Source organism: Rhinatrema bivittatum, chromosome 6 (assembly GCF_901001135.1).
Source record: "Rhinatrema bivittatum chromosome 6, aRhiBiv1.1, whole genome shotgun sequence".
Taxonomy (NCBI): domain Eukaryota; kingdom Metazoa; phylum Chordata; class Amphibia; order Gymnophiona; family Rhinatrematidae; genus Rhinatrema; species Rhinatrema bivittatum.
The window spans coordinates 35,620,705-35,646,941 of record NC_042620.1 but is presented as its reverse complement, the minus strand read 5'-3'; the positions used below and the strand labels follow the sequence as shown (position 1 = coordinate 35,646,941).

The 26,237-nt window shown below is 43.2% G+C and overlaps 1 protein-coding gene across 6 annotated transcripts in view; it reads right to left on the bottom strand.

The window, feature by feature from the left end:
* The window catches only part of KALRN (kalirin RhoGEF kinase), a 1,195,491-nt gene that overhangs the window by 140,418 nt on the left and 1,028,836 nt on the right, over nucleotides 1-26,237 (bottom strand). For 5 of the 6 annotated variants that reach the window (XM_029605245.1, XM_029605241.1, XM_029605242.1 and 2 more), the window contains 3 exons: nucleotides 23,598-23,881; nucleotides 18,572-18,676; nucleotides 7,854-7,949 (listed from right to left, as the gene is read on the bottom strand). In XM_029605245.1, coding sequence (XP_029461105.1) covers nucleotides 7,854-7,949; nucleotides 18,572-18,676; nucleotides 23,598-23,881 — 485 coding nt within the window. The remainder of the gene's footprint in view (nucleotides 1-7,853; nucleotides 7,950-18,571; nucleotides 18,677-23,597; nucleotides 23,882-26,237) is intronic. The other variant, XM_029605240.1, reaches the window with a different exon arrangement.

The window sequence follows — 26,237 nt, the reverse complement described above, 5'->3', positions numbered from 1 at the left end:
TAGAAGATTCGCAGTTAGGAGGCCTCCTAGAAACATGGCTTCCAGAAGCACTACAACTCCCGGACCTGAAGGGATCCCTTTCAATCGAGTGGGCGCACCGCCTAGGCCCGAAAAGAGGCACAGATGACCGGCCAAGGATCGTGATAGCAAAGATTCTAAACTTTGCACATAAAGCCAAGATAACACAGGCCTCCCGGAAGCATCCCGAGCTAATTTACCAGACTTCTAAAATTCACATATTGCAGGATTATTCAGCGAAGACTGCGGCCTTACAAAAAACCTTCTCGCTGGTCTGCTCAACCCTGTTCCAGAAGCAAATCAAGTTTAGGGCTGTTCAGCTTGGAGAAGAGACGGCTGAGGGGGGATATGATAGAGGTCTTTAAGATCATGAGAGGTCTTGAACGAGTAGATGTGACTGTTATTTTCACTTTCGAATAATAGAAGGACTAGGGGGCATTCCATGAAGTTAGCAAGTAACACATTTAAGACTAATCAGAGAAAATTCTTTTTCACTCAACTCACAATAAAGCTCTGGAATTTGTTGCCAGTGGATGTGGTTAGTGCAGTTAGTATAGCTGGGTTCAAAAAAGGTTTGGATAAGTTCTTGGAGGAGAAGTCCATTAATGGCTATTAATCAATTTTACTTAGGGAATAGCCACTGCTATTAATTGCATCAGTAGCATGGGATCTTCTTGGTTTTTGGGTAATTGCCAGGTTCTTGTGGCCTGGTTTTGGCCTCTGTTGGAAACAGGATGCTGGGCTTGATGGACCCTTGGTCTGACCCAGCATGGCAATTTCTTATGTTCTTAAGTTCTCCATGGGGTTCCCAGCGAAGCTCCGGATCTGGTACGAAGGTTAGGCAAAAGCATTTGACACTACCAAGGCAGCACAAGACTTTATTAATGCGACATTTGGTAAATAGGCATGAAAATGGGTAAATTAGGGAACGGAAGTTCACACTTCCCTAAAATTATAACTTTAACATCTCAGTTGAAGACCATCATATTAAGGCTCTCTCCTGCTTGAGACAATTTCAAACCCTTTCCTTACATCACTTGATGAAGCTACCGAACCTGTCAGGAAGCAGCTTGCAAAGCCCGTCGACGGCTGGTTATCCGGCTTAGATTCGTACACCCCGGGACCACGGACCTCCGACAGGACTCCATGTCATCTAGCTTCTATACTAGAAGGTAACTCATTTCCCATGGGGAAAGGGGCTGCATGTGGAACAGTGATTGGAACACTTGGGAGGAGCCCGTCGGCCCCTGGTACATTTCAGCCACGAAGATGGAATATCTCCCCCGTGATTACACGCTACCGACAGGGACATGGACATAAACAGGGTCGAGGATCACCTTCCAGAGGGCCAAGTTTTCACCCATGACTTTACCTTTTTTGCTTTCTGGTTAAGATGTTGGGCTCACGGCCTAGCTTGGCTGTGAAGTTAACAGACATTAGAGAGCCAATACCAGAGCCCGGATGGGATGTGCAGGGAGGGTCTTGTTTAACCTTTTTCAAGTTCTGCAATTAAGATAACAAAGGACAGCATGGCGTCCAGTCCCATGCGACACATGACTATCTCCCCTGGTTTCTAAGGGGCACTATGTTTGGCAGGGATGGGGAGATGGGGGAAACTAATACAGGAACACAGTATATATGGACGCTGCTGCATCAAGGTGGGATGGGGATGCAAAATCAGGACATAAGGAAGGTTAGTAAAGCACACTCCAGAGAGGGCTATCATCGCAGGGAGGAGCAACACCTAAATGGGAAACCTTCCACCACTTTACCACGGGATGTAGGGGAACAGCTTATTTACGGTAGTATTAGGCTGGGAGCCCCACTGTCTGAGATTTAGACCGACTGTGGAAAATAATTGGGCCACGTCCCTTTGAGGAAAAATGAGCATTCAGATATTTTCTTGGAAAGTCAATGGGTTAAATTCCCCGATCAAAAGGAAAAAAATATTACATCATTTGAGGAAAAAGGGGGCCTCCACAGCTTGCCTTCAAGAGACACACCTGTCAGACAAAGAGGGCTCCAAATTACAATGCGACTGGGTGGGTGCTTGTCACTATGCGGCGGCAATACTTATCCATAAAAACCTGGCTTTCAATGTAACTCATACCATCACCTACCCAGAGGGCCAATATGTTTTTATTAAAGGGAGGCTACAGAACAAGGAAATTTTGATCAGCAACATTTATGCTCCAAATGAATATTCTCATTCTTTCTACCACCAACTCTTTAATCTATTGGTATAACAGGCCCAAGGACACCTCTTCGTCATGGGTGATTTTAATTGGGTAGCAGACCCCTCAATAGACAAATGCCCTGGGGACCGTAGGGGGAAGTCTCTGCCAGACAAGGGCTCGAATTATTTATGCCACAAAATGGACCTGTTAGATATCTGGAAAACTCTGCACCCGGAAGAGCGTGACTATACGCACGTTTCAAAAGCCCATGCCACCCTATCTCAAATAGATTACATACTAGTCACCAAAGCCTCTTTTTCATAATCAAAAAGGCAAATATAGGCCAACAAGTGATCTCCGACCATGCCCCCATATGGGTCAAGCTTTTCCTGTTTGTGGATCAGCACCAGACTCATTGCTGGTGATTCCCAAGTTTTTAAGCACTGACTTAGAATTCAAACATTTTTAAAAGATAAATGGGAGGAGTTCATGGTGCACAATAAGGTACATGAAGACACGCCGCAACTACTTTGGGAAACTGCAAAAGCAGTTATGCATGGAGAAGTAATTGCTTTGAGCAAAAGAAACAAACGCACCAATAGTATGATCTTGAAGCTAGAAGACAAGGTCTGGGCCACTAAACGTGAACTAATACGGACACCAACTTCTGACAATAAGCATATTTATTTCGCAGCCTTAGAAAGCCTTAATTCCTTGCTTCGTTACCAGGCCCAACACTCACTGCAGGTTTCTGAATTTAATTTTTATAAATATGGTAACAAAGCAGGTAAATTCTTTGCCAATGCAGTACAGACAGCTAGAAGCAAGGCAATTATCACAAAAATGAGAACCCCACTAGGGAAAGAAGTAGATTCCAGGGCAGAGATTTGTGATGTTTTTCAAGCATTTTTGAAACTTTATACACTGACGATATTGCAGGAGGCCAATAGGAGGAAGACCATTTCTTTAATGATATCCCCCTACCCCAGATCTCAGACGCTCAGATAAATTATCTGAACAAGCCCAAACAGATAGACGTGTCCCAGGTCATTGCAGAGGCCAAATTCGGGAAATCCCCTGGCCCTGATGGCCTATCGTATGATTTCTACAAACTCCTTAACACTAACCTGACACCTTTATTAACGGGATTCTTCACAAGTGCCTTGGAGGAAGGTAAATTTCCAAAAGACTTCAATACGGCCCATGTTACTGTCCTCCCCAAACCAAGGAAAGACTTGACAAACCTGGCATCCTATCGACCGATCTCTCTCAAACTGTGATTGTAAAATCTTAGCAAAAGTGTTCGCGAATAGACAATGAGATCCTCCCATCCCTTATTTCCATAAACCAAGTGGGTTTTGTTTTAATGGCAGATCAGCAAGTTCACATATAATCAAACTCCTCTCCGCGATGACCATATGCCAGGTTAATCAGACACCAGCCCTGGCAATAGGGTTTGACTCTGAGAAGGCGTTGATAGAGTTTCATGGCTCTATTTATTCTCAGTATTACGACGATTTGGTTTTCAAGGAAACATTGTAAAGTACATCTCATTATTCTACATGCCAACCTCTTACATATTGGCTAATGGGGCAAAATCCCTGGCAGTAAATATCTGGAGGGGGGTGAGGCAGGGGTGCCCCCTCTCCCCCCTGCTATATGTTATGTCTATAGACCCGTTGCTGAGAAAAATTACTATCGCACCTGAAATAATGGGCTTCTCACAATACCTGGTAGCTTTTAAAGTAGAGGTGTTTGCAGATGACGTGCTGATCTTTCTTACAGACCCCGCAGATCACTGCCCCCCCCCCCCCCCCAACTCCGAATCCAGGAAACCTTTGGAAAATTTGGAGAACTTGAAATTAACCAGGACAAGTCAGTGGCCCTGGATGTTGGAGGTAGAGTACAGAACAATTGGCTGGGGATCTTCCCCCTTAAATGGGTGAAGGGGGAAATTAAATATTTGAGGGTGCGCATTCTGGTGGATGTATCCCATTCTCTATGAGGTGAATGTACAACCTTTGTTGAAAGCCAGTGACTCGGTACTTAAGCAATGGCGTTCACTCCTGGTATCGCTTTGGGGGAAAGTTCAACTCCTCCAGATGATGGTCATATATCCTCCAAATGGCCCCAATTTGGCTTACAAAAAGAGACCATAAAGAACTAGACAAATTATTCAGCCTCTTCCTTTGGTCTGGAAAAAAAATCTTGAGTATCGCTTCGAACCCTTACTAAGCCTCTGGCCCAGGGGAGAATAGACTGTCCAAATTTACAGGTGTACAATTTAGCTACTATGCTGTGATGGGTCCGAGACTTCGTCTTGGACTCTGCTAATTATATCCCTTATGCCCATCTCAGCAGTTTGTATGGGATGTCATCCATGAACTCTCTGCTTTTAGGAAAGCTTAAGACTTTGCCACAGTGTTTAAGATCACATATACTTATCACATCCTGCAGACAGGAGTGGAGGTTCCTACTATTACTGCGTCAAAATCCATCCTTCCCCCCAGGTCTGGGATAGACCGTGTTTAGCCAGTGGAAAACAAAAGGACTGGTATACCTGTATCAGTTGTATTCTCCAGACACACACCACTTCTCTAGTTTCCAAGACCTTCAGGAGAAATTTCACATTCCCAACCACCACTTGTATGGATACCTGCAGGTGTGTCACTATGTCGAGACATCGGGTATAACTCTCACTGAACCAAATTCCTCTATAGCCTTAAAGAACATTATTCTTGCTGTTCCCAGAAATGATTTGAAACCATCCGTAGCTTTTATTCGTAAAAAACTAGCACAGACAATTCAAGATACAGACCTACAATCACTGTATCAGAAATGGGCGGCTTGGTCAGAGTTTCAACTGCCTTTCCCAATGTTTCAAAAATGCTTTTTAGACATCCCCAAGATCTCTGAAAACATTGCCCTGAGGGAAACTCAGTTAAAGTTCATCTGGCGGTTTCACTGGACACTTACTAGAGCATTCAAAGCAACCCAATCTCAGACCGATAGGTGCCCAAAATGCGATAAGGCAGCAGGAGATTATACACGTATGTTTTGGACATGTCCCTATATTAAAACCTTTTGGCAAGGGGTCCATACTAAAGCCCAAAAGATCCTACATCAGATGCTGCCATCAGACCCGAAAACATGGCTCTTTGGTAGGAGTTCTCCAGATGTTGCGGGTACGTGGCTTTACAATAGACCTCTGCTTGCGAAAATGGGCCTCTTAGGTAAGAAAGCCACACTACTTACCTGGCTATTGTCCCCCCCCCCCCCCCGCCAGAAATTTGGTTTAAAAAACTGATCAGATTTTTCACATTGGAATTTCTGTCTGCAAAGCAACAATCTTTTAAACGCCTCCAAACCATGATGAAAGTTTGGAAACCTATATATGATTAACTCCTATATGACTTAGACAGTATGCTAGAGGGAGCTAGCCAGGACATTAGGTTTCTGACCTTAATGCTCTTTGCCTGATTAAGAACATAAGAACATAAGAACATGCCATACTGGGTCAGACCAAGGGGCCATCAAGCCCAGCATCCTGTTTCCAACAGTGGCCAATCCAGCCATAAGAACCTGGCAAGTACCCAAAAACTAAGTCTGGACTCATGCCTATACTTCCACCTGGGTAACACACTATACTGCCTATAGAGCCCTGTCCTTCCAATACCTGAGCATTAATCTCCCCCAAATCCAGGGCTAAGAGATGCATCATCTTCCCTGGTTGACGACTTTTGCGTTACTGTTACTACCTGAAGGAGCCTTGTAAAGCCCCTTACACTAAGTCCCTAGGTGTCCTGATTAGACAGCACAGCTTGGCTACACTCTGATCTCCCTCAACTTAGAACTATAGCTTCCCTATCTCAGGACTGGGGGTGGGAGGGGGGCATATTTAGAAAAATGAGAGATCTTATACGACTACAAGAAACCCATTGTGATGTACCTAGAATTAGGGTTTTAAGACCCTCAACTGTATAGGGCATTCTGAATACGGCAAAACTAAAAAAAAAAACGTGACCAGTTCCATTCTCTTCTCATTAGTAATTTTTTTATCATCATCATCATCATCAGCAGCAGCAGCTGTTCTCTGGGAATGTAACAAAACAGAGGAGCTTGAAGCTGACTTTGTACATGTAACTCATGTTCTCAGTTTAATGTTGTTGTTGCACTTACCTTTTGCTAAAAAACTCTCTAATAAATATGATGAAAAAAAAAAATCCAAGGTTGTGATGCAAACCCTTAAATGCAGTTAACTATGCCATGAGGCCCCCCGTTTCTGTCGATATATAATAGCAATGGGGACTCAAGGAGTGCCTTTTTTTTTTTTTATGTATGAAAGTCATCTACAGGTCAATAGATACATTTTATACGGCTACACCCAGGAGGAGGAGGAGGATGTCTGGGGCACACTATGGGTCTACCTGAGTAGATTGTACCCTAGGCTTCAAAGATCTCACCCACAAGTTGTAAAATGCTTCCTGTGCAGGGGTCACTGGCACCCTAAACAAGCAAAAAAAAAAAAAAAAGGCTTTTTGTTGCCATAAAAAAGGAAGGTGCTTCAGAGCCAGACACCACTACTCCAGCTAAGGCACAAATCAAGTGGCAGAGCAGGGGCCTGCTGTTATTGTACACTAAAAATAATTACAGTTTTCATGCTTTATTGCTAGAGGCGCATCCTGAACTGTGCAGAAAGCGGTCTTTGGATTTTGAGTGCAATTACATTTTGTTCTTTGGGGGTAAGCAGCTACCCTACAAGCTGGCCTTGTGTAGGCAGTAAATGTGCCACTTCCCATGTGGTTTAAATCCAGAAGCTGCTTTTTGATACTGCCTCTAGCAATTCCCACTTTGCCCAAAACAGATTCGCGCTGGATGAATTTTTCAAAATTTCACCCAGATCTGGGGAAATCTGACAAGTTTTACCTGGCAGATGTGGGAAAGGTCAGGAAGAAATCCTCAAAATCTGAAGTAAATCTGAAGAAATTAGCTCAAAAATAAATAAAAAGTCTAAACACACACATACCAGAGTTTGCCAAAGAAGTCAACAAAACTTGGAAACTTTTTGAAGAAGCCACGACCCAAGACCACAAAGGAAGCCCCAAGTGCAGCCAATTCTAAGAGAAACCACGTTTCTAGGTAAGCCTAGACCCCTTTTTCTGTTACAGTCCTGAGATGTTGTCACGTCCTTAAAATAAAGTCAGACCTATTAAAAACAGGAATAATTACAGCAACGCGATCTTTCTTAGCTTAGAAAAGACATACGTAAGGCGTACAAGGAAGTGAGCAAAGGAGCTGGCAATAAAATATTCGTTAAGCACGCAGAGCCACCATTTTGCTGAAATGGTAGGTAGACCAGGCCTTCCCAAACCTGTCCTGGGGACCCCCACAGCCAGCTGGGTTTTCAGGATATCCACAATGAATATGCATGAGAGATTTGCATACCATGGAATCTCGGTATATGCAAATATACCTCATGCATATGCATTGTGGACTGGCTGTGGGGTCCCCAGGACAAGTTTGGGAAGCCCTGAGGTAGACAGAGGATAACGCAACAAAGGGAATGCAGGTTAAGAACAGTGAAAGCCCCAGTTCAGTTCACCCCACAGTGTCCACTTAGGCCTAATCTGAACAGAATTTGCAAGAGGCCACACTTACCAGCTTGGTTTTGACCAGCCTTTCTATTGCACTGACAAGATCGGCAGCACTTGGCACCTCGGCAGAGTTCTGTCTAGCCGCCAGCAAAGAGGAGGACTGCAAAGCACCAGGTTTGCAAAGAGAAAGCAGGTTAGCAGGATGCAAAGCAGCGAGGGAACAATACCAGCAATCGCTGAAGTCACAGGGCTCAAAAGCAGGAAATACAGTTCTGCAAGGGCAGGCTTCTCCCCGAACAACACGTGCAAATGTTATCCATCTCCACTGGCAGCCGGCCAATTGACCTTGAAGGCTGGGGGTCAGGGCTGGAGCTCTGACTAACACTTATCTCTCCCGTGTGAGAGTATTTCACAACCCAGCCGGCCAAACATCCGCCATGCTGGAAACGCCACAACATGGGCACTGTGCTTCCACATACATAGCCCAAAGTAGTAAACGCAACCGTCAATATCGGAACCATTTTCACTTCTTAAAAAATAAACAAAACACAAAAAACTATTTTCACTTGGCTCTTGAAGTGGGCAAACTTCCAGAGGTCAAATACATAGCTCGCCCTCCACTGACATTCACATTTGTCTCACCTCCAGGCTGTACAGCCATTCAAGCAGCATTTCCCCCTATACTCTCTTTGGATTGAACCCAGGCCTTTAATAATTTAATAACAACGTTTGGATCTTTAGCCTGCCTTTCCAAATCATGTTCAAGGTGGCTCACATCATTATTAGAATTCAGGTACAATAATTCCACGCCCCAGAGAGCTTACTATCTAAATTAGGGTCATTCATCAAAACACATTAGGACGTTAACACACGCCATAAGGCATGGCGCAAATGCCAATTTTTGGAAGGGGATTTTGTAAAATGAGGGGCAATATTGTACGGTTTTAATTGGGGGGGGGGGGGGGGAAGAGAGAGCGAGAGAGGCAGATCTCTATAGGAGGGCTATATAATAGGTCAAGGTGAGGTGTTGGTTTAGGGGCCTGGTACCATCAAGCTAGGGTGAGATAACATAGTACAAAATATGTCATCTTTGTGACACCTTCCTCACTCCAAATGATGTCAAATCTTCACCAAGATGTACTGTGCTGTTCGTACGTCTCACTCTGCATGAGAAACTGGCCCCTAAACCACCACTTCACCCTATCAGATGGCCCACAGATAGAGATATAAATACTTGACTAATATGAAGGCCTTGTATTATAGTGTCTCTCTCTCCCCCTCCCCCACAGGGTGCGAAAAATAGGGATTACCGCAGGGTGTGCTATGTTTACCGCACCACGCAATACTACCGATGCGAAAGCGTGGTGCGGTAATTCCAAGTTCCCACGCCTTGTTATAATGTAATTTCTTATCTGCTGTTAATATGTGAACCGGTGTGATGTCCCCATTAAACGCCGGTATATAAAAGTTTTAAAATAAATAAACAAACAAACACGGCCCTTTTTCTTAACCTGGGCGTTATCAACGCGTTAACGCATTTTGATGAATCTAGGGGTAAGCGAGTACTCGAGGCAACAGGAAATAAAATGATGCGCCCAAGAACACAAGGCGCGGCGGGGGATTTGAAATCCGGTGCCTCTGGTTCTCAATCCACTGCTCTAAATCCTCGAAGGCTGCGAACCGCTCAAGGTTTTCAGGATAGCCTCTAAAATATCATGAGACAGAGTTGCATACAACTGAGGCAGCGTGCGCATGCGAATCTCTCATATGCATATTCATTACGGGTATCCCGAAAGCCCTGAAGAACCGGAAGCGAATGCCAACTGCACTAGCCGCTGGGGCACGCCTCCCCCCCCCTGCTAAGGCCGTTCCTTCACCTTTAAAAAGTTCTGACACTCACTGTCGGGTCAGAGATTTGAGAGAGGGGCAGCTTCAGATCTGCTGAGCCTACGAAGCACACGGCCAGAAGCAGCAGGACTAGCAGGGAGCGAGAGCGGGCCATCTCATTAGCAGTCTACGCTGCTAAGTCAAACTAAAACGGGCAAGACTCTGCTTGCAACGAGCCGCTGGGTTATGAGCCAAGGCAGAAAGGACGGAGCGGGGGGGGGGGGGGGGGGGGGGGCCCAGAAAATTGCTTCCATCAGTTTTTAAAACCAGCTCAAGAAAGAAAGCCACCGGTCTGCTAAAAGGGAACGTTTTGGTATTTAAACCTTTCCAGTCCCAATCACCTTCCCATTGCTGTTAGGTCTGACCATTATGATGGATGGGGGTGGGAGAAAAGCCATAGGTCTCAGACTCTGAAGGTCACTTCCTCATATGTTGAAGGTACTTTTCATGCTTTCCTTTTCTGTTTACACCACAACAGTCTGAATTCTTTAGCTGTAACCTTTTGTCTCCCCGCTAATAACTGCAAATACCATCGCAAAGGCGCATTCCTGGTTAAAGTTGAACAATCCCAATGCCCCAATGCTGCAGGACTGGCCATCCTCTCTCTTCAAGGCTCGGCACACCGCATCGCAGCGATTTCAAAACAGCCGTCGTGTGCGGCCGATCGCATTTACGGCAGGTTCTAAAATTTCTCTGCAACACATATGGCTAGCAGGACGCTCTGCTGGGCAAAATATCGTCTAACAAAAAAAATAGCTCAAAATATTTCACTTTGGACCCACCAGCTACCTCCTGCGCCTCTGTACCTCCAAGCTCAACTGGACTCGGGTTTAGTATCTGGTGCCAGGAAGCCTCATTTGCAGCTACCCAGGGATTCCCCAACGCCCCTCGTATTATATCCCCCCTTCCAACTCGTGTTTCAGTCTGATCACTGCAGAGACGGTCCTGGGCCTCAGACTGTGCACCAGAGCTCCTTTCAGAACCCTGGACCCTGAATCTCATCGCCAGATGTCACTGAGCGACGACCACCGACCTCCCCCGTCCAGGGAACAGCAAACGCTATCTCTTCACAGTATCCCTAGCCAACCCCGGGAGCTCGAAGGGTTTTTAAAATAGAGGACAGTCTGCTTTCCTTCCATGCTCACCTACTAAAGAATTCAAAACTGGTTCAAGAAAATAAAAATATCTTGACTTGAATTTAAAGTACGTCTTGGCCTATATAATATACTGAATAGTGCGTACTCATTACAGTATATGTAATGACAGAGTGTACTGAATATGGGAAACAGATCTATGCAGCAGTGCCCAGTCATGTGCGATATGCAGCTTGACTACCGCTGGTTATAAATAGCAAAGGCAAGATTTAATGTAACAGACAGCAACGAGTTTTGGGAATGTGAAAGTTTTCCTCACTGAAGCAGCCAACAGTAAAGCCTGGTGGAAAATTAAAAAAAAAAAAAGTACACTTTTTTAAAATTTGTTTTGACGCTTACAGAAATAGTATTTCAGTTAAGCTTCTAGCTACAAGAAAGCCTCAAATTGAGGCTCATCCTTTCACAAGGCAGGTACGGCAGTGCAAAAAAGTGAATTACAGAAAAAAAAAAAAATGGCAAGATCATAAGTAGTTGCAATACTGAATCAGACTGAGGTTCCATCAAGTCCAGCATCCTGTTTCCAATGGTGGCCAAGCCAGAAGAGCAACAGAGATGCAGTGCACTATCTGTATTGTAACAGCACGAAAGGGAGAGCATAAACACTGGGGTAGATTTTCAAAGGGATACGCGCGTACCCCCCGAAAACCTACCCCAACCCCCCCTGCGCGCGCCGAGCCTATTTTGCATAGGCTCGGTGGCGCGCGCAAGTCCTGGGGCTTGCATGGAGAGGCGTGCCAGGGGGCGTGTTGGGGGGCATGGCGCGGGTGACGTGATGTTTCGGGGGTGGCGCCGCGGGCGTGGTTTCGGCCCGGGGGCGTTGCCGCGCCCTCTGGAACAGCCCCTGGGTTGGGTGATGGCGCGCCAGCAGCCCGTTGGCGCGCGCAGATTTACGTCTGCCTCCGGCAGGCGTAAATCCAGCGATAAAGGTAGGGGGGAGGTTTAGATAGGGCCGGTGGGGTGGGCGAAAGAAAGTTCCCTCCGAGGCCGCTCCGATTTCGGAGCGGCCTCGGAGGGAATGGAGGCAGGCTGCGCGGCTCGGCGTGCGCAGGCTGCCCAAAATTGGCAGCCTTACACACGCCGATCCCGGATTTTAATGGATACGCGTGGCTACGCACGTATCTATTGAAATCCTGCGTACTCTTGTTCGCGCCTGGTGTGCGAACAAAAGTACGCGTTTGCGCTAAATTATAAAATCTACCCCACTCTGAGTAAGTCCTTACAATGTATTTCATAGAAGAATCATTCACTTTATTGATTAATGCAGAACTCCAAAATCTCTGATAAAAAATAACCAGCTTTAATAGGTAAATGTCCCCTGATACGGTGACCATGTTTTGCCGCGAAGGCTGCATCGGGAGGGACAATAAAAAGGTCATTCAAACAGCTACAAGGAAAAACATAAAACAGACCCTAAGGACTAGAAAACAGAGCATTAGTTTATACAGCACGATGGCATATGGCTTATAGCATCAGTACAAACAATGCAGAAACATACCTTTTAGCAGCATCTCTAATTTTTAATGTAGGAGTTCGTTAAGAGGTTTTTAAAAACACCAAACTTGGTGCCAAAAAGATGTAACCAATCAGAGCAAATCACAGGAAAAAAATCTGAACCAATCAGAAAGGGATGGATCATAATGTAAAAAAAAAAAGGCTGGTACTCTTAAAATTCCTTCAAAAATGTTAATTGTATTGCAAAATGTAAAATTAATGAAAAAATATAAATAAGTTATAAAAAAGTTATCGGCATTGCCTTTGTATTCTTTATTAATACCAGGGTTGCCCATATAAAAACGTTTGCGTCGTGGATAATTCTCTCTCCCCCTTTCAACTTACCCAACCCCTGAATTACAAAACAATCAAAGGGTTAGTTAAGAGAGATTTAGATAAATCAATATCACTACCTGCGAAGCCCTGATCCTTGAGGTCGAGTTTCCTACAGTTCCAACATTTTATGATGTCCCTAAAATACATTAAGACCTTAAATAATTCTCCCGGTTGACCTATAGTATCTAGAATAGGCTCTGTCTTGGAACCCCTATCACAATTTGTAGAGCGTTTTCTATAGCCCTTTGTACCACTGAGTTGGTCATACCTACGGGATTCTGCACACTTGATTACGATTCTTCAAGACCTCAAAATCCCAGATTCCCCATTCTTTTTGGTTTCATTGGCTATCATACCATTATATTCCAATATTCCCCTGGAGGGAGCCTTATCCATCATACAACGTGTTTTAGAAACACGACCATCTCCCGTTAGAGTTCCCACCAGTTTTCTAATGGATTTGACACATTTGAAAGAAATTCCTTGTTAAAGCCAATTTGAATTCCAATTTTACCAACAAATCAAGGGGACCCCCATGGGTGCCACTATGGCCCCAAGCTTAGCATGTTTATTTGTTGACCAATTTGAGGAAGAATTAATTTATCCTTCACACTTTTCAACTCATATCTTCACTTGGCTGAGATATATTGATGTCGTCTTGCTTATTTGGACAGGTACAGATATCCAATTTTACTTTTTCTACGATTGGTTAAACAGTTGTGATTGTAATTTACAGTTCAACTTTTGTATACACTATTCAGAGGTTTCATTTTTGGATATCTGTATTAGTCATGATCAGGATACATTTCTCACTTCAATTTAGTGTAAAAACACTGACAGCAATACCCTACTATTTTTGTATTTATTTATTTATTACTAGTCATCATCCTTATTTCTTAAATCCAACATCCCGACTGGCCAGTTTTTAAGGCTACGCCGCCTATGTACTACAAAGGAGGAATTCATGACACAAGCTAAAGTAATGTCGTCTCGCTTCTTAGATGGAGAGTACACTTTTAGAATTCTCAAAACAGGTTCTGTATGCCAACCGGGATTTGCTTCTTAAGCCCCAATCACATTCCTCTTCAGAGCATATCAATTGTATATTACCTTTCTCAGCCTGTGTTAAGGACATTTCTTCCATCATTAGGCATCATTGGCACATACTAGCACCTCTTAAGGTTTCACTAGTCCAGCTCGATTCACTTTTTGTAGAGGGAAAAAATCTGCAAGATTTTCTTGTCCATTCAGATTTAAGGACGACCCTTCCATCATCACCTCCACTGAGCCATCGGCCCTGAGGACAATGTTCAGTCTGTGAACACTCCCTTACAGGGTCTGTTTTTCTGAATCTCACCACTCAAATTAAGTACGCTTTACGCCATTCTACAACATGTGCATTGAAAGGAGTTTATGTCATCATGTGTCCTTGCCAGAAACTTTATGTAGGCAAAGCAAGAACGGTTAGAACTTGTATTATTGAACACCGGTCCTGCATTCATCTGGCACGGATAGAAGGCCCTCTAGTTGCTCATTCGATATCTGCTTCCCATATGGTTTTCAGTTTAAAATTTTTTGTTCTTGATTTTTTTTTTTTACCAGTATTCCCATGAGGTGGCAATTTTTCTAAGGCTCTCATCTGCAAGGAACAGAAATGGATTTTTACACTTCAAACATTAGCCCCGAGTAGGTTGAATGCAGAAATAGAATGGATACACCGTCTCTAACATTTTTGCTCCTTGAGCCAAGATCACTGGCTCGGGGTTTTTTGTCTTTTGATTTGTTTTGCTCATTCATTCTTGCACTTGTTGATTTTAGAATATAGTTCTGTTTTTTCCACCTGGCATACTGAGCCCATTACCTATTTTGTCTTTATTTCGTATCCATTTTTTCAATTTAATTTACAAGTGGCAAAAAAATGCGGGTTTACCCGCTTCATAAAACCTTTGAGTTTTTTCAAGCTTTCTGTGTGGTCGTATTAAGCTACGTTTCTATCTGGTTTTTTCATACTTTTTGAATTATGGGTTTCTTTGCGGTCGGTGCGTCCACTAATTGTCTATTAGAAGCTCCCTGCTCAGTTCTCTTAGTGTCGCGGATTTGACAGCGAAGGTTTTTATATGGACAACCGCAGTATTAATAAAGAATACAAAGGCAATGCCTAACAACTTTTTTATAATTTCTTTAGATTTTTTTTCATTAATTTTACATTTTGCAATACAATTAAAATTTTTGAAGGAATTTTACGAGTACCACCCTTTTCTTTTACGTCATGATCCATCTCTCTTCCTGATTGGTTCAGTTTTTTTTTCCTGTGATTTGCTCTGATTGGTTATATCTTTTTGGCGCCAAGTTTGGTGTTTTTAAATGCCCTTAAGCCGAAACCTCTGAATGGACTCCTACACTAAAAATTAGAGATGTTGCTAAAAGGTATGTTTCTGCATTGTTTGTACTGATGTTATGAGCCATATTCCATCGTGCTGTATATACTAATGTTCCGTTTTCTAGTCCTTAGGGTCTGTTTCCTTGTAGTTTGTCCCTCCTGATGCAGCCTTTGCGGCGAAACATGGTCACCGTGTCGGGGGACATTTACCTATTATAAGCTGGTTGTTTTTTCCGAGATTTTGGAGTTCTGCATTAATCAATAAAGTGAATGAGTCTTCTATGAAATACATTGTAAGGACTTATAGTGTTCATGCTCTCCCTTTCATGCTGCTCCAACAGTGTCCAATCCAGGTTACAACAAGTACCCAAACATTAAATAGCTGCCATGCTACTAATGCCAGTAATAGCAGTGGCTATTCCCTAAATCAGCTTGGTTAATAGTTTATGAACTTCTTTTTCTGAACCTGTCCAAACATTTTTTAAACCCAGTTATACTGACTTTAACACATCCTCTGGCAATCAATTCCAGAGATTAATTGTGGAGTGAGTGAAAAAGAATTCTCTGATGATTTGTGTTAAATGTGCTACTTGCTAACTTCTTAGAGTGCCCCCTAGCCCTTGTATTATCTGAAAGAGTAAGAAACAGATTTATATTTACTGTTCTAGTCCTCATGATTTTATAGACCTCTCTCATATCCCCCCCACAGCCGTCTCTTCTCCAAGCTGAACAGCCCTAACCACTTTAGGTTTTTCTCCCAGGGGAGACATTCCATCCCCTTTATCATTTTGGTTACCCTTCTCTGTACCTTTGCCAATGCCCTGGCACAAACTGGTTCTTCAAAGCCAAGCTACGCATGTTCTGCATGACCAAATATATTTCAGTGTATGCTTTCACTGGTCTGATTTGCAAAAAATAATCAAGCACAATCCTTAAAAGCTACTTTCCAGAAATAAGCATACTATTCAAGTTGCTAATCTGTTTGTCCTTCCAGCAAACTTCTCCATTTCAATAAATCAAATTCCATTTGAAAGCTCTTGTGTAACAGGAGAAGACTTTCTTGATCAATTTCCAATTCAATATAGAATTTTTTTTTTGGCGTGCGTTAGCCTACTAGCTGGATGAGCCCATCACAAAATGACAGACACACACTGTCACTGCACGTGTATGCCACAGCATTTACTCCTGGCCTGTCCCTATCTCTGGCCATGGCGCAGTAGATGGCTCCCTGCTACACTGGGCTGCTCCCTACCGAGCCGCCAGTCTCTCCTGCCACTCTCTGCTGCATCCCCTCCTCCCCAGCTGCTACATGGCCTTTAGTTCCCAGGGCCCCTGCACGTTTCTCTGCCAGCCTGCATGGCGCAGTATATGCTAGCCAAGTGTGAACTCTTCATGGCTAAGACACAGACAACTAGGACTTGCACAAACAGCTGTTTATACAGAGGAGGAAGATGGGTGTTTGTCTGGAGAGTGATTGCAGTATCAGTAGTGGCCATACAGTGTCAATGTAATGGATTAAACAGAGGTTGCAATTCCAACAGCATCCAGAAGATGACACTATCAATCTTTTTTTTATTGCTGTCACTTTTCCCTTTTCTGCCCCCCCCCCCAGCCCAATGATTTCAATGGGGTTTCCTGGTAATAAAGAAAACAGAAAACCCCATTCACATCAATGGTAAGAGTAAAGGTAATGCACACATTGTACAGAGGAGGATAAAGCAGCTGCACGCCCAATTTTAAAACCAGAAATTTTCAGCCAGTGGAAAAAAAAGAAACTTTGTGCTTGGCAATCTTCTGTTGAACTTCTTTGCTTTATTATGAAGCAGAAGAAAACCTGAGTATAAAGCTACATATTCTAAAAACTTAAACAAGAGATTCAGAACAAGCTGAACTGTAATAGAGTAATAGAAGTAAAAAAAAAAAAAAGGCAAGATCCGAAAGCTATTTCTAGCTCTTCTGGACCTGGTTTCTGTAGGGACAGAAGGGAGAAGATGCCTTGGGCCCTTGAGAATTTTCATGCATCACAATTCTTGGCATATTCAGGACGGAGCCTCCATTCTGCCCCAAGCAAGCACAGCTTCAAGCGGCACACAAACGTAACTTAACACCAGGAGCGGACGGCGGCCAGTCACACGACATTCTGCAACTACACCTCAAGGAAGCTCATCCTCTTAACCCTAAGGGACATCTCTAGAAACCGGTCCTTACTCTTCCCACTTACTGCCATGTCTCTGAAGGCTAAGCACTCTGGGGAGAGAGGTGCAAGAATCAGTAAGTCCCACTGTGCAAACCAGAAAAGAAAACAAAAACCAGAAGACACGCTGGGTAATTAAAATTTACACACAAATTAAAAAAAAAAAAAGAATGCCACATCCAAGGACCTCTTTTGTGCTGTGTCTCATCCTCTGCTTCTCCCCACAAGCTGTATCCCTGCCCTGCCTGTTTTCTACCCCAACTGGGAGAAAGTTATTTCAGGCCAGGGGGTCTCCCCTTGGAAAACTCCGGCCAGCCCTTTCCCTGCAGTACCGTCATGGGGGTCATTTTTAAAGCCTGCTGGGAACCATATTTCTCCAGTTTTAGGAGGGCTCCACTCGCTCTCTCTTTCCTGGCGCATAAGGTTGAAGCCCCTCGCTTTGGTATTTAAGGCTCTGCATGGCCTAGCACCGCTCTGCATTGTTTTTCTTCTATACTCTGGTATTGTCTGGTCCATCGTCTCCGTGCATCTCCTCAAGAATCTCCTAGAAATCCCAAGCTTGCCCATCAATCTCCCGTAAACGGGTTTTCAGTATAGCTGCCCCTGCAGATGAGCGGAGAGCAGAAAGTGACCTGGTGCGATTCAGGACAGGGCTAAAATCAAACTTTTTCCTGACTTTAAAGGTCACTTAACGGCCAGTTTTGTATTTAACGTTTAGGGCTATACTGCTGCCTTTTACTGTCTGTTTTAACCAATTGTTTGCCTTGAGCTGCATTACTGACGTTGTGCGTTTACAGTGTACTCGCAGTCCTCTGGGTATATTGAAAGCGAGCTTGTAGTTCTGTGGGTACAAAAGGGAAACCCGGCAGAGACAAAAAACCCCCAAAAAAACCAAAACCGCCGTGCTGAAACCACCCACAGGGATTTTAAAAATGACATCCCCCACACATGAAGGGCCGATTCTGCCTCTCCCTTTTTCTGCAGGTGGAAAGCTGTTTTTACCCAAAGCTGACGAAAAAAGCCTGTGAAAATTCCCCCACCCTGTAACATGTCACTGTGGGTGCACCATACAGGGACACACAGACCAGACAAAGTCCTCTCTCTGAACGGATTTCCTCAAGGATTTGTTATAAAACAGAAGGGCCGACGTGTGATGAATTCGCATTACAATTTCTTCTCAGTCTCGTTTTATTATGGTGGCAATTAAGGGAAAAGGGCTAAATGGTAAAATCAGAGCGGTGCCGAAATTTGTTCTAAAGTTTATTGGATATTTAAAGTGGTACCATGCCTGAAAACAGCAACAAAAATAAATGCAAGAGTATTCGGTGATGCACTCTTACCATCTCATCCTGGGTGGGATCATTGTCGAAAATTTTCATCGGTGGAGGAAGTGGCGTATGAGATTCTTCATCGGGTTCATCTTCTCCCCATCCTTTCTTTCCCTTCTAAAAGAGAAATTCCCGCATGTCACAATAATGGACTTCTAGGATTATCTATATCTAAATATTTGTTTCTTTAAACCAGAACCCTGCAATGTCCACCAGATCCCATGCTTGTTCACATTAACAGTCATGTCAACTTTCCAAAAAACAAAAACTTTGAAAAACTAACTATTAGCATTAGAAATTGAAAAATATATTTAAAAAAAAATAAAATATTGAAAAAACAAGCTTCATGAGGTTATGGGAGCTTTTGTGGACCTGCAGAATCAAGAAGCTCAGGAGTATAAGAACATAAGAACATGCCATGCTGGGTCAGACCAAGGGTCCATCAAGCCCAGCATCCCGTCTCCAACAGTGGCCAATCCAGGCCATAAGAACCTGGCAAGTACCCAAAAACTAAGTCTATTCCATGTTACCCTTGCTAGTAATAGCAGTGGCTATTTTCTAAGTCTACTTAATTAATAACAGGTAATGGATAATGATCAGGTTAACCCGGTATCCTGAGTATTGGGGAAATGACAGACATTGCAGAAACTTGGATCTGTCTGCATCAAAACAATCCCATCCCTTCAAGACAGACATAATAAAACAAAAAATGTCTCACGCACACAGATCTTTCTATATCTTTTTTAGTGCTAAGGAAATGACATTGCTTTTCGACTTTGACAAAGTTTATTAAAAACATTCTTCGAGGGCTGGCTCCACCATTAGGCAAGCTAGACAGCTGCTTAGTGCCAAAATGAAAGGGGCAAGCAAAAGCTGCACCAGCGGCCCAGAGACTAGAACAATGCTACTGATCCACTCCCCTAGCCCACATTCCCACAGCCCACCACCCCAAAACTACCTCTGTCCCTCCCACCCACCCCCTGGTGGTGAAGTCAATTGGGCTGGTGGCGCATGTGTAGCCGACTACCTGGGACCAGTGCTCAGAAGAGCTGCTGCCGCAGCTTTCTGATAAAAACTGAAGGCATGGCTGTTCAACCAGGCCTTCCTTCAGTTGGGTCGCATAATGTTCTGCTATTGTTCCTGCTAGCCTACAAGTGATTGCAATCTGCTTTGGGAGCCATTCCTGGGGGTGGGGGTGGAATATCAAATGTTTGTTAGTGAACACCATGGAAGGGTAACGAGGGTGGGTGATGAGGTGCGGTTGTTATAGAAGCTGTGTTTTATCAAACACTGATGATTTTATGTTGGAAATCGCCAGGAGCTGTGTTGGGACGTGATAAATAAATGTCAACACATCAAATCTTCTATGCATGAAACAAGAGCAGGATCTAGGGACAAGCAGGTTCATAAGGTGATGGCGAAAGCCAGAAGGATAGATGGGTGCATAGAGAGGAATGGACAGCAAAAAAAAAAAAAAAAAGGGAGGCAATATTGCCTCTGTATAAGTCTCTGGTAAAACCTCATAAGGAGTACTTTGTACCGTTTTGGAGACTGCACCTTCAAAAGCATATAAACCCGATGGAGTCTGGTTACTGAAACGAACAATGGTCTTTGTTATAAAGCAAATGTTGGCAGACAAAGATCTAAACGTCCAAGAGGCGTGGTCATTGTTAAAAAATACCATTCTAGAAGCACAGTCCAGATGTATTCCACACATTAAGAAAGGTGGAAAGAAGGCAAAACGATTACCGGCATGGTTAAAAGGGGAGGTGAAAGAAGCTATTTTAGCCAAAAGATCTTCATTCAAACATTGGAAGAAGGATCCAACAGAAGAAAATAGGACAAAGCATAAACATTGGCAAGTTAAATGTAAGACATTGATAAGACAGGCTAAGAGAGAATTTGAAAAGAAGTTGGCTGTAGAGGCAAAAACTCACAGTAAAAACTTTAAATATATCCGAAGCAGAAAGCCTGTGAGGGAGTCAGTTGGACCGTTAGATGATCGAGGGGTTAAAGGGGCACTTAGAGAAGATAAGGCCATCGCGGAAAGATTAAATGATTTCTTTGCTTCGGTGTTTACTGAAGAGGATGTTGGGGAGGTACCCGTAATGGAGAAGGTTTTCATGGGTAATGATTCAGATGGACTGAATCAAATCACGGTGAACCTAGAAGATGTGGTAGGCCTGATTGACAAACTGAAGAGTAGTAAATCACCTGGACCGGATGGTATACACCCCAGAGTTCTGAAGGAACTAAAAAATGAAATTTCAGACCTATTAGTAAAAATTTGTAACTTATCATTAAAATCATCCATTGTACCTGAAGACTGGAGGAAAGCAAATGTAACCCCAATATTTAAAAAGGGCTCCAGGGGCGATCCGGGAAACTACAGACCGGTTAGCCTGACTTCAGTGCCAGGAAAAATAGTGGAAAGTGTTCTAAACATCAAAATCACAGAACATATAGAAAGACATGGTTTAATGGAACAAAGTCAGCATGGCTTTACCCAGAGCAAGTCTTGCCTCACAAATCTGCTTCACTTTTTTGAAGGAGTTAATAAACATGTGGATAAAGGTGAACCGGTAGATATAGTATACTTGGACTTTCAGAAGGCGTTTGACAAAGTTCCTCATGAGAGGCTTCTAGGAAAAGTAAAAAGTCATGGGATAGGTGGCGATGTCCTTTCGTGGATTGCAAACTGGCTAAAAGACAGGAAACAGAGAGTAGGATTAAATGGGCAATTTTCTCAGTGGAAGGGAGTGGACAGTGGAGTGCCTCAGGGATCTGTATTGGGACCCTTACTGTTCAATATATTTATAAATGATCTGGAAAGAAATACGACGAGTGAGATAATCAAATTTGCAGATGACACAAAATTGTTCAGAGTAGTTAAATCACAAGCAGATTGTGATAAATTGCAGGAAGACCTTGTGAGACTGGAAAATTGGGCATCCAAATGGCAGATGAAATTTAATGTGGATAAGTGCAAGGTGATGCATATAGGGAAAAATAACCCATGCTATAATTACACGATGTTGGGTTCCATATTAGGTGCTACAACCCAAGAAAGAGATCTAGGTGTCATAGTGGATAACACATTGAAATCGTCGGTTCAGTGTGCTGCGGCAGTCAAAAAAGCAAACAGAATGTTGGGAATTATTAGAAAAGGAATGATGAATAAAACGGAAAATGTCATAATGCCTCTGTATCACTCCATGGTGAGACCGCACCTTGAATACTGTGTACAATTCTGGTCGCCGCATCTCAAAAAAGATATAATTGCGATGGAGAAGGTACAGAGAAGGGCTACCAAAATGATAAGGGGAATGGAACAACTCCTCTATGAGGAAAGACTAAAGAGGTTAGGACTTTTCAGCTTGGAGAAGAAACGACTGAGGGGGGATATGATAGAGGTGTTTAAAATCATGAGAGGTCTAGAATGGGTAGATGTGAATCGGTTATTTACTCTTTCGGATAGTAGAAAGACTAGAGGACACTCCATGAAGTTAGCATGGGGCACATTTAAAACTAATCGGAGAAAGTTCTTTTTTACTCAACGCACAATTAAACTCTGGAATTTGTTGCCAGAGAATGTGGTTCGTGCAGTTAGTATAGCTGTGTTTAAAAAAGGATTGGATAAGTTCTTGGAGGAGAAGTCCATTACCTGCTATTAAGTTCACTTAGAGAATAGCCACTGCCATTAGCAATGGTTACATGGAATAGACTTAGTTTTTGGGTACTTGCCAGGTTCTTATGGCCTGGATTGGCCACTGTTGGAAACAGGATGCTGGGCTTGATGGACCCTTGGTCTGACCCAGTATGGCATTTTCTTATGTTCTTATGTAAACATGCATAGCCTACAGGAAAGACGTGTAAGAGGAGATATGATAAGACATTTAAATACTAAAGGTATCAATGCACAGGAGGTGAAAGGAGGCTCTGGAATGAAGAGTCCTGGGATGAGAATGAATGAATGTGAGTAGGCTCAGGAGTAATCCTGTCTTCCAGAGACAGTATCTGAATTCAAAAAACCATGGGACAGACCTAGGGGATCTTTGAGCAGTTGATGTGGATGGGCAGGTTGGTTGGGCTACATGGTCTTGCTGCCATCGTGTTTCTATTTGAGCCAGAATTCAGATATAGGCAAAGCTAGGAGGAAAATAAAAGGCGTGCCTTTTGCACAAGTTTTATTTGCAAAATTGTTTGTCCATATTTGTCACTTCCAGAAGTTGCAGGAGGTTGACTGGTTTTCTCCAGGCTTAATATGGCTACTACAGCTCTGCACTATTTAAAATGACGAGCTGGTTATTTTGTTATTTTCTGCCCAGCACCAGAATAAAGACGCTTGGCACAATTCTGCTAAACAAAAGCCAGCAGAAGTCTTTTCGATAGGGCTCACAGATAACACGGCAGTCAGCATATCTCGCCTCTCAGTCCACGTGAAACCTCATAGTTGACCCAATGTTTTCCTGTATCACAAAAGTTTCCATCACGTACCTAACACTATGCAATGCATTAGTTTCCTAAGAATACCCACAAACTAATTTATTCAATCCCTCACTTAAAAATAATGCAAACACTGGAAAAATGATCACATTTGATCATGCAGACAAATAAATGGACCAAAACGGGTAAAGGAAAAATGAAAGCATGCCTAATCAAATAAAGACAAACTCATTCATTCAGGAGATTTAGATGACACAGACAGTCTACGGCTGGGTAAGTTCAACAAGAGCACCATTAATTTTTTACTACCTAATATTAAATTTAATAAGGATATGCTACTGAAAACAGAAAAACAGCAGGAAACTGTATGCAAAAATCTTTCCTTGGCTTAGCATGGCAATTTGTGCTGAATGATGATTTCTAGTTTCAAGCAGTGGAAAACTGTTCAGATGAATCATACAGAGGCCAGTGGGCTTGTTATGTTGATAAAGCTAGGCCAGATCAATCCACAGGATAGTAATTCATCCTAGCAGCAGTCTACTGGCTCCGTGTCAGATTAGACTTTTATATTGCACAGAGATAAATGACCTACCTCATCCGCGCTGTCTCCCTGAGGAGTTGATTCGTCTCCGGCTTTAGGGGAGCCCAAGTCAAAGCTCTTCCGGCCATCCCGTACTTTTTTTTGTTTCTTGATATTGCTCTCGGTTTTTCCACTGTTTAGTCGGCGTACCGGGCTGGTCAACCATTTTTTCAGCGTGTTGGTTGATCGTTTCGGACCAGGAGAGCTCTGGATTGAATTCAGCGATGGCTGTGGTTGTAGGTTGGCCACAGATTCGGATTTGGCACCATTCTCACTGGTGGAGGTTGAATATGCATCTGCAGGAAACAAAAAAAGCCATGAGGGTTCATGCAAGGTGAACACTATCAAAAGAATCCTCAATTAGCACTAACATCCTGTGCCACCTACCTCCTTTATGCAGGAATTGCAATTTGTTAATCTTAGTTTAGACAGGGAAAGTAAGTGGTATTTTATTAAAAGGCAAATGACAACAAGACTTGCAAGCTGAAGGGTCTGCCACAAGAGTCGTGAGCAAGTTACCTCTTGATACCACATCCAACTGCTGTCTAAAGTTAAAGCTGAGAAATTCATTACCAAGGCTGGTCTAAGTTATTGCTCTCCATAATACCACCACGGCCGTAATTCAAACCGAACGACACCCAAGCTGGTAGTTTCACCAAGGCCAAAAACTAAATTAGAGCAAATTACACATCTTTAACGATGTTCCCTCAGGTACAGTTATTTTGATATTAAAAAAAACAAAAAACAAGTCGATAGACATTTGCAAGTACTGTCCTGTTTAGGTCAAGAAGCAATGGTCAATAAGAACAATTACTTTTGTCTACAAAACAAAGCATCAGCAAGCGTTTTCCTCTAGAGAATGTCTACTATTTTATTCACGGCTGTAAAATACTTGGGCACCAGGCCACCCAGGTCCCTGAAATTAGCTGGAGCTGAGCCCCTGCCAGAGCCATGGAGAGGTGGTGGAAGCAGCCCGGGGCAGGAAACTGCTGCTCCGCCCCGGAGGGGCTACGGCATGGTTACTGTGGCCATTGGCGTTACGAATCAGAAGACAGAGATACAGGGGTGAAACGGAAGGGGAGGGGGGGAAGTGGAGAGCAAAGAAAGTCACAGCAAACAAAAACGATATAAAAAGGTCTTCCCTGGCTTCTAAACATTTGTGCTAATGCCTAGGTTTTTGAAGAGTTTTTCTACCATTGATTGCATTCAAATAGAATTACTTGAATTCAGCATTGATAGGGGAAGATAAAAATACAGAACAGGAGGAAGAACAAAACATTAGAAAAGTGAAAACAGAGGAAAGAAAGAGTTATCAACACTACCTGCCCAAGTACTAATCAACCAATGTATTAATGAAAAACTCCCCCCCCCAAACATTTTGGAAGCTTCTCCCTTCCAGCCCTCACTTCCTGAACTTCCATAAAATGACAGACTGAAGCCATGGTTGGAGAAAACTGGACTAGGGGGTGAAGAGTGAGGAAATGTGCAGCACTTGCTCAGTGCGTAGCAGTCTCTCGCAATCAGGCATCTTTATGGACACTACATTTTTATATTTAAAAATAAAAGTTTATATGTATTGCATCTCTAGCTCTAAGAGGAGCCACCCAAAATGGTGTATAAAGTAAAATGCAAACAAAAGACAATATGCAATTTATAAGCACATCACACATGAAATGCATACAATAGAGACCAAAAATAGCAAGCTACCCTAAAGTCAAGCGAGGTTGCCAGCTGCTCACTGGCTTTATCACCTATAGCCAGAATCCAGCATAGAGATTAAACACATAAGCCATGATTTTCACAACCTCAGCAAGAAAGGCATCTCCAAATAAGATTCTTACTGCCAGACTGATGCAAACGACATTCCCTGCATTATAATAAAAACTTAATGAAACTTTCTGCACCCTCAGCAGCCAGACCTATCCGAGGTCCATAGCCACCACTCGTGCATCCTTCCCAACATTAAAATCAGACACTACCCATTCACAGGTGTTGACCAAATTCAAAAGGTTAAGTCAAAAGCAGAGCAGAAGTGAAGTTCTCAGTCAGACGGCTGGGCTCTCTCACAAGGCAAACTGTCCTCTAACCTTTTTAGATATGGCTTGTGGGTTGTAGTTTGCCCGATTTAAATTCATGCTTGGGGGATTTCTTGAAGTGACCAACTTAGGTAGGGTAAGCAAAGGACATGGCAATGGGACTTGTTGATTCACATCACAACACTTCCAATCTAGGGTGCTTCTGAAATCAAGATCCTGCAAGAGGCAAAGTAAGAGATCATTAGAGACGTGGGAACGTCTTCAAAAGGGTTTGCAGGTCAATTTGAAGACTCCAGAAAAAACGTTGAGGTATTGTCAAATTATTTGCCCAAACTTTATTTAAAGGAAAATTAGACTGGATCGGAAAAGCTACTTAATTTTTTTATCCCCAAAATAGTCCAAAGTGATATCATCAGATCCGCTTTCATGTTTTTTGAATCTCCGAGTTTCACCCAGATCCACCACTAGCATTTGATGGATTTCTCCAGTGGACCTGGGTGAAATATGAAATATCCACTGAGATGCAAGCAGGTTGTAAACCGCCTGGTTCAAGCCGAAATGAGACTTGTTTGCACACCACCCCTGTATTTGAAAACAAATTAAATGACCAACAGGG